Source organism: Setaria italica, chromosome VIII (genome assembly GCF_000263155.2).
Source record: "Setaria italica strain Yugu1 chromosome VIII, Setaria_italica_v2.0, whole genome shotgun sequence".
Classification (NCBI taxonomy): Eukaryota; Viridiplantae; Streptophyta; class Magnoliopsida; order Poales; family Poaceae; genus Setaria; species Setaria italica.
In genome coordinates, this window is record NC_028457.1 from 38,458,577 (window position 1) to 38,472,342 (window position 13,766).

Sequence of the window (13,766 nt, forward strand, 5' to 3'; positions counted from 1 at the left end):
GACCCATACGGAGTATAGTAATCAACGTGGAATGAATAACCGGTTGTGTTATGGTGTGCACGAGTGGAAGAAATTACAAAGTCCGATTGTAACGTTACTTTTGTTACCTTTAATGGAAGTCAAATCTGCAGCTTGAAGAACAGGGAAGGTCCGTGAATGCATGCGGCGGAGGACATCGGGAACAAGATACGCATATACGGGAGTTCTGGGAAAATAATAATTAGATAAAAATTACTAAATTATCCTTAGGGCCTGTTTGTTTGGCCTTTCCAGCAGCTTTCTGCCCTAAGAAGCTGAAAGCTCAAACAAACAGCCAACTTTTGGACTGAGCTTTCGGAAAGCCAAAAGCTTACGGAAGCTATTTGTTGACACCCAAAAGTGGCAGCAGTGCTGATCAAGCTCAAAGCTGGTCTGACCGGCCAGGGGCAGAGACTTTGACGAGGTGATTGCTTCGTGCACACGCGAGCTAGCGCAAGTCGTGTGTTGACCGGAAAAGGCATCAAAACATTTTGGTGACTTCGCTGGGCAAGAAAGATCTGGTTTCTATAACCGTTCCAGAAAATCCTAGTAAGATGGGATCTACTACGGACATCGACAAGGACAACATCATCGCAGCGTCCATGGAGGATCTCAGCGAAGAGGAGCAATGGAACATCATTGCGCTCCAGGAGTATGTGAAGAACTACTGCCTCTTGGGCGTCAAGAAGGATCGCAAGGGCAAGACGACGAGGATGCAATACTTCGAGATGCCCGCGATCAAGATGAAGGACCACATGATCGAGGAAGTATGCGATGTAAGTCATTCCACTTCCGATCAGTCCACACTTAATAAGGAGTTCCGTGAGAGTCTTGCTAAACAAAATAAAATTACTGCTTCTCTAATGGCACGAATAGAACAACTTGTAGAGGATAAATCTGTTGCATCTAATTAAAATGATTTTTCTCAAGTTGATTCGCGTGGGGCCGTGCATATTAGTCCATCAGCAAGTCTAGGGGCTACTACTGAAGATCCTAAGCACGGCATGCCGACGAACTTCTATGCGGGACAGACGCCGCCCCGAGTCCGATCGCCAAAGCCGAACACGGCTGAAGTGGTCAGACTGGCCCAGCCAAGCACTCTAACCGGTCAGGCCTCCCAGGCCGACTAGTTAGTTGTCTTCCCTGAAACACCTCTGCCACTCGCTGTTGTGCCAGTTCGGTTGCTCCTAACCGTGCTGGCAAGCTTGGGATGTATCCACCCTCAATTAGCACAATAGCGTACACGTCACCCCCGATCCCTAACACCATCGTTGCATACAAGGGTGTTTCAAGTGACGTATTTTCTGATTTACATCGTATTCAGAATGGCAACCCACCCCACGCGAGTGCTGTGAATACATCAGCTGCAGAGCAATCAGAGTTACACTCCCTTCACAAAATTAGAAGATTTAGAGAGGAAGTGTTGGCTATGATGCAAAATAAGTTTGGCATAGATACCGGTAGCTCAAAGTTGTACCAAAAACCATATCATGCTGATTTTGACTATGTTCCCTATCCTGTCGGTTGGCGTGTGCCCAATTTTGTTAATTTTAGTGGCGAAGATAACCGAACTACTTGGGAACACATTAGTCAGTATCTCGCTCAGCTAGGTGAAGCTGGTTCTTATAATGCTTTGCGAGTCCGTTTTTTTTCTTTATCATTAACTGGAACCGCCTTCGCTTGGTACTCATCTTTGGCTCCCGGCTCTATTGGTTCATGGGATCAATTAGAGCAAAAATTTCATGATCATTTTTACACTGGGAGTTTCCAATTGAAACTGACAGATTTAACATCGATTAGGCAAGGTAAAGAAGAGTCTCTCTTTGATTACATAAGACGATTAAAAGAAACTAAAAACCGGTGCTTTAATTTGTCACTTTCTGATAGTGACTTAGCTGATCTTGCACTTAAAGGGTTTGAAATCCTATGTTAGGGTTCGGCTAGAAGGTTTTGAGCTTCACACTATTGCACAAGTACTTATGAAGGCTTTGACAATGGAGGTTAGAATTGCTAAAGAAAAGGATAACTTTAAGTCTCGTCGTTCTAACATGCATGCTATTGAATATGATTTCGATAGTTCGAACGACGATGACAATAAAGATTATATTACTGAATTTGTGTGGCCTTCCAAAGCTAAATCATACTCTAGTGCATCTCTTAAGCCGGCCCAAAAGAGTTGGCAAGAAGAAGTAAAATTTACTTTCGATGTTTCCAAGTGCCATCGTATCTTTGATGAACTGCTTAAACTTGGACATCTGAAAATATCGCATACTATGCCTCCACTTGAAGAACTAAAAAGAAAAGCATATTGCAAGTTTCATAATTCTTTTTCTCATGCTACTAATGATTGTAATGTGTTCCATCGACTGGTTCAATCGGCTATAAATGAAAGCCAATTGACATTCCATGAAATGCAAGTGGATAAGGAACTGTTCCCTTTCAACACAATGGATATTCAGCAGCCCAAGGTACTGGTTCGGCCGCATCAAACCGAAGCTACTAAGGCTAAAAATGTGATGATCGGGGAGGAGAAACCCGATTTGAGAGGCAAAGAGTTGACGAGGGAGGTGGTGTATGAAAAGACTCCAAGTGGCAGAGAGTCATTCAAGATCATTGTAAAAGCCTCTCGACACGGGGGGCAAGCATCGCCCATGACATTTGGTAAGAAGCCGCTTGAGCCTGCTAATCAGGCCAAACCGGTCAGATCGGTGCAGGAGACCGGTCAGACCTAGGACCGTCCCCGAATGCTGAAACCAAAGCGTCCCGAAATTGGGACTTGGAAGCTTAACATGGCAAAAGATCAAGGGAGTAGCTCTAGGGAAAAGGTCACCTTTGATATGCTGTTGGACAAGTATACCAAAGAAAAGGCCGTTACGAGCGATCGGTCGGTAAAAAAGATAATGAGGTCACCTACTCACCAAGGGAGACAAGGTGCACCACCAAGAGCGATTATTAGACAAAGAGGTGACTAGGAGAAATCAAGGCTGTACCCCTCCACATCTTGGGCTCCTCCGGCATCAAATCTTCCACGCCCGGTGTGGGATGACAACGGGGTGATGTGGGTGCATTATCAATTCGTGCAGCAGCTGTCTTTCCATGCTAGATGGGGAGGTTCCAAAAAGTTAGCTTTGGACAGAATCTCACACCCCGTGCAAGGCCGATGGGCACCTTGCTCATCCAGTTAGGGTCCACAGACCTGACCGGTATACTCTGACTAGTCAGACCGGTTTGTCCAGGCACACCGGATTCCTCCGCCGAAACAAGTGTATCACCCTAAACAAAGGAAGGAGGACATTCAAGAGATGAAAGTAGACTCAGAGAAAGGCCAAGGGAAAGCTATTATTCAAATTGGGTCTATGAACGTTCCCATCAAGGCTAATGCAAAAGGACCGATTGGCACAAGCAATCTGGTCGTGACATCTGCACAGAGGGCTCCTGCTGCTAATGATCATGAGGCTAGCAGCAGCGGGTCAAGTTCCAAATATTTCTTGCCAAGGTGGTGTCCTCCTGGGTTGACTTGCACATAGAGGAGGAAGTTGCAGAGGCTGAGACTGCAAGAGAAAAGGGAACAGGAGCTAGAAAAGTAGAGGTATGAGGTGTTCAACACATACAGACCCGCAGCACCTCAGAAGAAGAAGTGGAGAGTAAAGGCCGACACCCCAGCTCCACCAGTCAGACTGATTGAGGAACTGGTCAGACCAGTCGAGGCGTCTGTGCCAGCACCCGAGCCAATCAGACTGGTCAGGGAACCGATCAGACCGATCGAGCCAGGGACACATTGATTTAAGAGATCTTAATAGAGATTCACCGAAAGATGAATATACTATGCCTATAGCCGATGTACTTATTAATGCTGCATCTGGACATAAGATGATTAGCTTTCTTGACGGCAATGCTGGATACAATCAAATATTCATGGTCGAAGAGGATATATCCAAAACGGCCTTTGTGTGTCCAGGATTTGTCGGTTTGTTTGAGTGGATCGTTATGACATTTGGTTTGAAGAATGCTGGTACTACTTATCAAAGGGCTATGAACTTGATTTTTCGTAATTTGCTTGGAGTAGTGCTGGAAGTATATATTGACGACATTGTTGTGAAATCGGCCAGGCCCGAGTCTCATTTGGCTGATTTGGGGCTTGCATTTGAAAAGATGCGTCGGTATGGTTTAAAGATGAATCCACTCAAATGCACCTTTGGTGTATTGGCTGGGAAGTTCTTGGGCTTTGTAGTGCATGAGAAAGGTGTTGAGATTGATCCTAAAAAGATCGAGTCTATTAGAAAACTACAAGCTCCTACTTGCAAAAGAGAGTTGCAAAAGTTCTTGGGCAAGATGAATTACTTGATAAGGTTTATTTGCAACATGTCTGGGAAGGTGAATGCGTTTACTCGTTTACTTCGGTTGAAGAATGAAGCTGATTTTACTTGGGGGGCAAAGCAGCAAGAAGCATTTGAAGAAATCAAGAATTATTCATCTTCACCACCCATTCTTCAGGTACCAAAGCATGGTACTCCTTTTAAATTACATATAGCCGCTGAAGAGGGTGTTATTGGGGCTGTTTTGACTCAAGAGACCGAAGGAAAGGAGCACATTGTTACTTATGTAAGTAGAAGGCTATTGGATGCCGAGACAAGGTACACCTTTATCGAGAAGTTGTGTTTATCACTATATCATTCTTGTACCAAGTTGAAGCATTATTTATTATCAAATACTTGCATAGTGGCTTGTCAAACCGACATAATTAAATACATGTTGCAAAAGCCTATTTTGAGTGGTAGAATCGGCAATTAGGAATATGCTCTCATTGAATATGATCTGATTTATGAACCGTTAAAATCAATGAAGGGGCAAGTCATAGCCGATTTTATCATTGAGCATGGAATTGATGAGCAACTTGATTTAAATGTCGGTTATACCACTGTTACCCCTTGGAAGTTGCACTTTGATGGATCGGTTTGCAAAGGAGGTTGTGGCATTGGTGTGGTGCTTATTTCACCAAGCGAGGCTATTTTTGAGTTTCTTAGCCGATTGGATCACAAGTGTACCAATAATCAAACTGAATATGAGGCTTTGCTATTCGGTTTGGAAATTTTATGAGAGACGGGGGTGAAACATGTTGAAGCTTATGGTGATTCCTTACTGGTGATACCACCAAGTATCCAAGGTATGCCAATGTTTGGATGGGTTTTTAAATGCCTATCTTGATGTCTGGACATCATATCTTGTATGGATGAATTTACTATTTGTCATGTACCACATGAGGAGAATCTGAGGGCTAATGCTCTGGCATAGCAAGCGTCTGGCTATAACATCCAAAAAAGGAACTTTCATGAAAGAAAGCCGATGCTTAGTGAAGCCGAGTGTTATGTCCTGGAGGGACCGATCCAACCGGCCTAACTGGTCCAACCAGTCTGACCGCTCAGCCAGCCGGTCTGACCGGCCTGTCTGGAGAAAATGCCACTTCGACCATGGGCCGTCCAAAATTTGCTAAGGACGAAGTGGATGATTGGAGGACGCCTCTGATTAATTATTTATAGGATCCTAAGTGCTCAGTTAACAGAAAGGTCCAACGGTGGGCGCTCAAATTCACTTTGGTGGAGGGTGAATTGTATCATCGGACGATTGATGGATTGCTTTTAAAGTGCTTGGATACTGATCAGGCCAGATTAGCTATGGCAGAGGTGCATGAAGGAGTTTGTGTTACACACGAATCGGCTCGTATGATAAAGTGGCTCCTTAAGCGAGCTTGCTTTTATTGGCCTAATATGATAGCCGATTGCTTTCGTTACTACAAGGGTTGTGAAGAATGTCAGAAGTTCAGGGATGTTCAGTTGGTTCCTGCTTCATCGATGCATTCAATTATAAAGCCGTGGCCATTTAGAGGATGGGGATTGGATTTTGTTGGTAAGATTCATCCTTCTTAATCAAAGGGACATTATTTTGTGAATGTGGCTACTGATTATTTTACTAAGTGGACTGAAGCAATTCCCCTAAAAAATATGACACATTGAGAGGTGATTGAGTTTATTAAGGAGCATATTATACACAGATTTGTTATTCCACAGACTTTGACTACATATCAAGGAATTTCATTCATATCTAAGGAAGTGCGAGAGTTTGTGGGGTCTTATGGCATTAAATTACTCAATTCATCTCCTTATTATGCTCAAGCCAATGGTCAAGCCGAGTCTAGCAACAAGATCTTGATAAAGCTCATCAAGAAGAAGATCGTTCGCCACCTCAATGCAACCCTAGGTTTGCCACCTCTAACGGGGTCCCTCCCGAGGTGGTGCTTCTAGGTTTTCGTGATGTCCCTATGAGGACCGGTCTAACCGGCCTGCCTGACCGGTCTGACCGACCAGGGGTAGAGACTTCAACGAGGTGATTGCTTGGTGCACGTGCGAGCTAGCGCAAGTCGTCTGTTGACTGGAAAAGGCGTGAACAATATGATTACATGGAAAGGTCAGAAGTAGTGAAATGTGAGCTTTCCACAGATTTCTACGTCAAGGTCACAAAAATTACCCACCTGCCATCGTTTATGTTGCAAACCGGTCATTTTTCTTTCCTCAGCTCTATCTCCATCTACGCCGTCTCCCTCTCCTCAAGTGCACCCGAGCTATGGCTGGTGCACACCCCTCTTCCTGCTAGAGCAAATGGCCATCACCACAACGATCTCCACGCCAAGCTGAAACCCCATCGTTGGTCCTTGACATCTCTACGTTGCCAGAGCGTAGCTGCCCATGAAGGACCACTAGTAGAAAACTTGGCATTAGTCCCCGTTGGTAGGCCTCAAATCTCTCTAAAATCCATCCGAGATAAACTTTTCGAGATGAAAGGGGGCTCTTTAGTCCCCATTCAACCGGGACTGAACACTCCCTTTAGTCCCAGTTGGTGTTACCAACCAGGACTAAAAAGTTTAAAAAAACCATGCCCACCGGCCCCCGCTCCGCCTCCGCCTCCCCCATGCGCCGCCGCTGCGCCCGGCCTCCACCTTTGCCTCCCCCGCGCGCCGCCCCCATGCCTAGCCTCTGCCTTTGCCTCCTCACGCCTAGCCTCTGCCTCCTCCTCCCCCGCGCACCGTTGCCCGCCCTCGCCCCACTGCCGCTCCTCACTGCTAGTGAGTGGCGAGCAGAGGGGGAAGGGGAGGGGCAGCAGGGGGAGGGGGCGGCCACCCATGCCGGAGGGAGAGGAGGAGGAGGATGAAGAAAGGGAGAGGAGCAGAAGAAAGACATGTGTGCATGGAGAAGAAAGACTTGTGCGCTGGGAGTAGATAAGGAGCTATGCGGTTGGAGACCTGTGAGGATAATTAATGTGGAGAGGGGGGCACAGGGAAGGACGTTTTGTCCCGGTTGGTAGTTCCAACTGGGAATAAATTTTTTGTCCCGGTTGGAATTACCAACTAGGACAAAAAGGGGGCACCCATGCCAGATCTATACAACCAGAACTAAAGCCCCTCTCGTCGATGTCCTTTCGGTGCCTTATTTTTTGACCCATGACTAAATCCACTTTAGTTACAGGCCAAATATTAACCGGGACAAAAGAGGTGGATGGAAGGTAAGTTCTCTACTAGTGGACCGCGCCGGACTAGAGCCAAGTGCCGCTGGAGCTCGCCTGGCTGATTCACCACGACCACTGCCTGTCCAAGCCAGAAGAAGACGTTGCAAGCTTCTTGAAGTTGAGCTGCACCTGCTCCGCCGGTTCGACGCCATCGATTCGCCACTGGAGGAGCCTCGCCGCATGAAGTTGAGCCAGCCTCTGTCTTCACCGCCCGCTGCCGATTCCGGCCATCTCTGTGAGCCTCCCACCTCAGTGAGCAGTTCCACAAGGTCCCCTGTTACTCCTCTCCCCGATGCGCCACCCGTCAGAACCCATAGGCCCCCTAATCGCTGGTGATTTAATCGCCCAGAGTGCCGCCTGACCGCCATGGCCATTAGAAGTTCCCAAGATTTTTGGGATTAGGTCCCTTGGTGATCCTGTAATGTTTAGAAACACTCAATCCTACCATTCCAAAAGCTAGGTTGTCAAACGGTGTTAGCTTTCTTTCGGAAAGCGACCCTTCTTGGGAGTAAAAGCCAAAAGGCAGTTTTCTAGAAAGCTTGGAAAGCTAAAGCTCAAACAAATACGGCCTTAAAATGGATGGTTAGATCTTCCTAACGAGTTGTATAAGGCACCGTAAATGACTTCTTGAATATTGGGCTTACCTACGTGATTATAGTGCAGAAACCAACCTTGCAGGAATGGAGTCAACAATGACGTGTCCTATGCAACACTGACGTGTCCAGGAAGATGCGGTCCAGTTGACGCAGCCAAGATGGACCGTTACACGTTGATCCATTGTGAGCTAGCCCACTCGCTTCACTAGCAGCAACCTCTATAGAAGGAGATCAATACCGGAATAGAGCAATCTGCACAAGACCACAAGTAGTTAACTAAGCATTGCAGCCAGTTATTAGCAACTAGTGACTACTAAACATCCAGCGTGTAGGATGGCTGCAAGCAAGGCTATTGTTGCTAACAAGGAGGCCTGCGGCGCCTTTGAACCTTGTTTATGGGGCGACTTCTTTGTGAATTACACTCCTACCTCATCACAGGCATGAATTTATGATTTTATTGTAGTTGGCAGCATGTTATAATATTTAGCTCTTTAGTTATATTGTATTGTATAACAAGCAGAGGTCAGAGGAGTGGTTGAGAGAGAGGAGGGAGCAACTCAAAGGGGAAGTGTGCCAGAAGTTTGAGGCTGGAAAAGCCATGAGCGTGGCAGACACGGTGAGGTTGGTACGGTGGACAAGCTCGAACGCTTTGGTATAGATAATCATTTCGTCAAGGAGGTTGAGGAGGCCTTAGACCGTGTTCACGATGAGGAGCTGGACTTTGGCAGCTCCAATGACTTGGATGTTGTTGCCCTCCGGTTTCGTCTTCTTAGGCAACATGGCTTTTTTTGGGTATCTGCAGGTAATAGAAATCAAAAGCTAACAAAAGCTGATCAGTTATGCTCGATCACTATTCTTTCACATGTTCCTCTGTTTTTCTCCTTTTTTTTCTTGTTGCCACCCTATAACCTATATACGTTGAAAACTGTTTATCATACAATTTTTTTTGTTAAGATTTAATTTGAATATATACATATGTGCATACAGATGTATTCGACAAATTCAGAGATGACGAAACCGGTAGTTTCAACATAAATCTAAGCAATGACCCGAGGGGCCTACTTAGCTTGTACAATGCTGCTCACATGGCGGTACCTGGTGAGACGATCTTAGATGATGCTATCGCCTTCACTAGGCGCCATCTTGAGGCTGCAAAAGGCAAGCTTACATCTCCTATAAAGGAACAAGTTTCGCGTGCCCTTGAGATTCCGCTCCCTCGTTTTATGCGGCAACTAGAGGCCATGCATTATATTACTGAGTATGAGAAAGAAGAGCCACACGACATCATGATGCTCGAGCTCGCAAAGATTAACCTCAACCTTCTTAGGAGTGTCCACCTCAAGGAGCTTAAGGACCTCTCACTGTAAGTTGATACATATGTTAGTTCTTTCACCCTATTTGTTCATTGTTCATTGTCTTCACTAACAAGGTGGGTCAACTAACTAATTCCATGGGAAGATGGTGGAGGGATCTCTGTGACAGTGTGAAGCACTTCTACAGCTCTGTGACAAGGTGTCATCCATATGGGGAGGAAAGCTCTGCTGCGCGGATCATACTTACCAAGGTGTTTGGGTTGTTGGTCCTGATTGATGACACATTTGATGTGCGCGCCACCTTTGAGGAGTCCCAAATGTTAGATGATGCCTTGCAAAGGTAGGATAATACCTCTATTAATTATATGCTTTTTGTAAATGAACAATCAAGTTTTATCGTATATATATCTCACTGATAATAATATGTAGATGGGATGAGAGCATGGTTTCTCTTATACCAGAATACCTACGCATGTTCTACATCAAAACATTGAGTAACTTCAATGAAATTGAGGATACTTTGGAACCGTACGAGAAGTACCGCATGGCTTATGTCAAAAAAGAGGTACCTTGTTATCTTATAGTCAACTAACAGCTATGAAACTTTTATAGAAACATAACAAACATAAACTGTGGTTTAGATCTCCTCCCAATTTTATTAATCCCAACTTATTTGTGTACAATGTTTTTTTATTGTGCAGTACCAATTCCAATCAAAAAGTTCCATCCAACAGGCTAAATGGTTCAATGAAAACTGCACGCCCAGCTTCAAAGAACATCTAGACGTGTCACTTATGGCGACGGGTTTGCCGTTGTTGTTCTTCACAGCTCTAATGCGTGCAGGCCAAGCGATAAACAACGAGGCATTTGAGTGGGCATTTGACATGCCTGACATGTTTTATGCCAATATAGAAGTGTGGGTCGCTTCCTCAATGACATTGCTTCTTACAAGGTAATATATCGAGTTCAAATAATAGTCTATCTATTTTTAAATATTTGACACCATTACCTTTTCATTCTTTTGACTATTCATCTTTTGTATAAACATAAACATATGATGTACGATTAAATTAGAGCACTTTTGATGAGAGGTCTAGTGTAGCTTAATTATTTCGCTGTACTTAATGAATTAATTCAATAACCACCTTAGAATGTATTTGGATCATGGAGGTATTTATAAGACCACTGTTGTTATTTTTATTGATAACAAATAATTAGAAAAACAATGGACAGACATGCAGTACATTCCAAACCACTTTAACTGTTTGACATCACAAACAGCAAAAAACCTACTACTTGCTTGTATTGCATTGGAAAAATATGACATCATAAAGAGTACTAACTAAAGGATTTAATACCAAGTGGAGGCTTCACCCGGTACTGGAGGGTCACCTCTAAGTACCGGTTGGAGCCACCAACCCGCGGAATCCCAAACTTGAATCTGGTACTAATGCCCCTCTAGTACCGGGTTCAAATGGGACCGGTACTAATGATAGGGACAGGAGGTCATATTTCTATTAGTGCCGGTTGGATCTCTATGTTACTGCATATGCACACACCTAACATCACAAATACACGTATCTTTGCGCGCAGCAAGGGAAGTGCGACAAGGATGTGGCCAGCACTGTGGAGTGCTACATGAGGGAACACGGCACGACCAGGGAAGAGGTGGTGGCAGCGATCGCCGGGATGGTGGAACATGCGTGGAGGAGGATAAACAAAGCTTGCATAGAGGTGAAACCTGCAGTAGAGCCGGTAGTGAGATGTTTGCTGAACACGACGAGGGTGCTAGAGGCCTACTACCTTCATGGACGGGACGGCCTCACCTATGGCCGTGACCTCAAGGAGCTCATCACCTTCCTCTTTCTCAAGGACGTCCATGTCTAAGTTTGTTACTTGCATCAGTACGACATATATATACTGTACTGCATATATATGCTTGTGTCGAGAAAAATAAAAAAATGGTGCCATATAATAAAAACAAATGGATACATTTTAAGGGTAAGTAATTTATTTTCTCTTATTTGTATTTTATTTATTTTATTTTCAACACATACTACTCAGTTTGAAAGACAAATATTAACCAAAAGATTTATGATAAAAAAAAGATAGCAAGTTTATGAGATGTCATACTAGGGATGCCGTAGCATCTATGAAATGCACACTACCCTAAAATACCCAAATAAAGAGATTATATAAAATATACTTAATTTAAACTAAAAACAGGATTAGAGCATGAAAACAATATTTGAGCTGAACTGGCCAAACGATTTCTCAAGGACATGCCTACTGGTCAGATCAAGATGCTGCAAAAGGACATGAACAATAGAATGGATATGCAGGCAAAGCTCGCAATGATAATGTTAGGGAGCAGGTGCATGCCATAGAGAGGAACCATAACAATAAGGCAAGAATAATGACATGTTGAAGCCTAAGGCGAGGCGGAAAGCACAAAATAAGACACTACTACAAGGTATGATGGTGCAATAATTAGTGTAGTTGCTGAGAATTACAGTGGGAGTATATCAAAGCAAAAAACCTACACAAAAACTGGATTGTAGCTGATAAAAAATTTAGTAGGAGAGCATCAAGCCGGTCCAGTTCAAGATGTCCATAGGCTTTAGATTCTGAGCTAAACACAGTAAAAAGTGACCACTATGATATCAAATAGCATAGGTCCATGGATCAGATGTGCACCAAGATCTTGATCATCAAAGAGAAAATTGGTTTGCTCAAGGCACAAGAAAGAAGATGGTACAATGATGTAGTTGCTCAGGAAGATAACAGGAGAAGAACAGCTCAAAAAAAAACCCTACTACACATGTACTTCATCACTATGAGAAAAATAAGAAAAATGTCTAGAGAGAATAAGTTGCAAGTTGTTATTACTTATTACCAATTAGTATGATAGCTGAAACCATATTGGCCGCGCTATTAGCACTAAGAGAGTCTAGAAATTTCCATGTTAATCAAAAAAAGAAAAGAATATTATACTTCATCGCAGAGGCAATACATTAAGGGATTTTTTTTCCACACCACAGCACGCCAAATGACCATAGTGTGATTTTGTGAGCAGCACATCTCACTCATCAATTTAGTCTATGAGATATTGCGAAAACAGGTATTTGTGCGCAGCACATCGTCTCCATTAAACGAAACATTGTTTCTGGCTGAAATAACATAGCGCCCGGAGCCGATGACGACGACGGCCAGAACGATGAAGAGGTCGGCGCAGATGCCGCAATGGCCCACTGCGTGGCCGTAACCTTCAGGCGGAGTTCGAGTAAGATGCATGGCAACAATGTCTTCAACACGCTCCAGGCCAATCTGGGGGGCCTTATATTCAAAAAGAATTGCTTTCACTGCATTGTAGCCATACCAAAATGAAATTCCAAGGACAACTATAGAAGACACAATATATACAAAACTGGGCATTTGTCGTTTTTGGCTTTAATCAGATGGAGCAAACTATCCTTCTCTTTCACTAACATAACCTTTGATTAATTAAGCAATGGTCAAGATATGCTAGTTCTCTTACCTCTTGTATATATGCAGGAGCCACAGAAAATGCTTGCAGCAGCGCACAAGTGCAAAGGAGCACCAGGAATGCATGGCACATGCATTCTCCAGCATCCTTGCAGAGACAACTTCAGTTCCGGGTGAATTGAAATGTTATTGATCTAGGAACACGTGCTATCGGCCATCCACCCTGCTCTGTTATCTGTCATCGCCATACGGCCGATCGGATCTGTTTCGAGTGACACATACGGCCAATCGGATCTGTTTCGAGTGTTGTCACGTAGCCTTGTATTGGTTATTCTCTTAATTTCCTTTACATTGCTACACGGTCATCGGCGGGCTCCTGCCGGTCACCTTTCACCTGCCATCGGCGAATCGCTCAGCCGATACGTCACCGGAGCATATCGGAAACCAAGCCGATCGGCTCTTGGCATCTGACATGCATTCTTTCCTTGTCAATCAACAGGTCAGATTGACTAGCACGCCGCACAAACCGCACTAGGGTGAAACCCGAACATGAGCTAAGCAGATTCTCCCGGGTCGTGTGTCCGATGCGAAGATCGGACGAGCCGTCCGGTTTTTGCGCCAACAGATGTCTAATCTCATCTAGCATAATTTAAACTGTGCTGGTTGTTAAATTATCTTATTAAGGGGTAAAGTAACTAGACAAATTATACAATTTCATTTCATTTTACTGTGTTGGTGGGTCACATAAGCGCCGGCAACACAAATAGGGAGCACTCTGCTGGTGGGTGGTTATAGG

At 44.4% G+C, this 13,766-nt stretch overlaps 1 protein-coding gene across 1 annotated transcript; it reads left to right on the plus strand.

Annotated features, from left to right (window-relative positions):
* The first annotated feature begins 572 nt into the window (after nt 1-572).
* Nucleotides 573-11,371, plus strand: LOC101765119 ((-)-germacrene D synthase-like). Its single transcript, XM_022829579.1, has 7 exons — nt 573-794; nt 8,692-8,787; nt 8,850-8,973; nt 9,159-9,534; nt 9,684-9,824; nt 9,914-10,049; nt 11,078-11,371. The coding sequence occupies exons 1-7, from the start codon at nt 573-575 to the stop codon at nt 11,369-11,371; spliced, it is 1,389 nt and encodes a 462-aa protein (XP_022685314.1).
* The last annotated feature ends 2,395 nt before the right edge of the window (nt 11,372-13,766 follow it).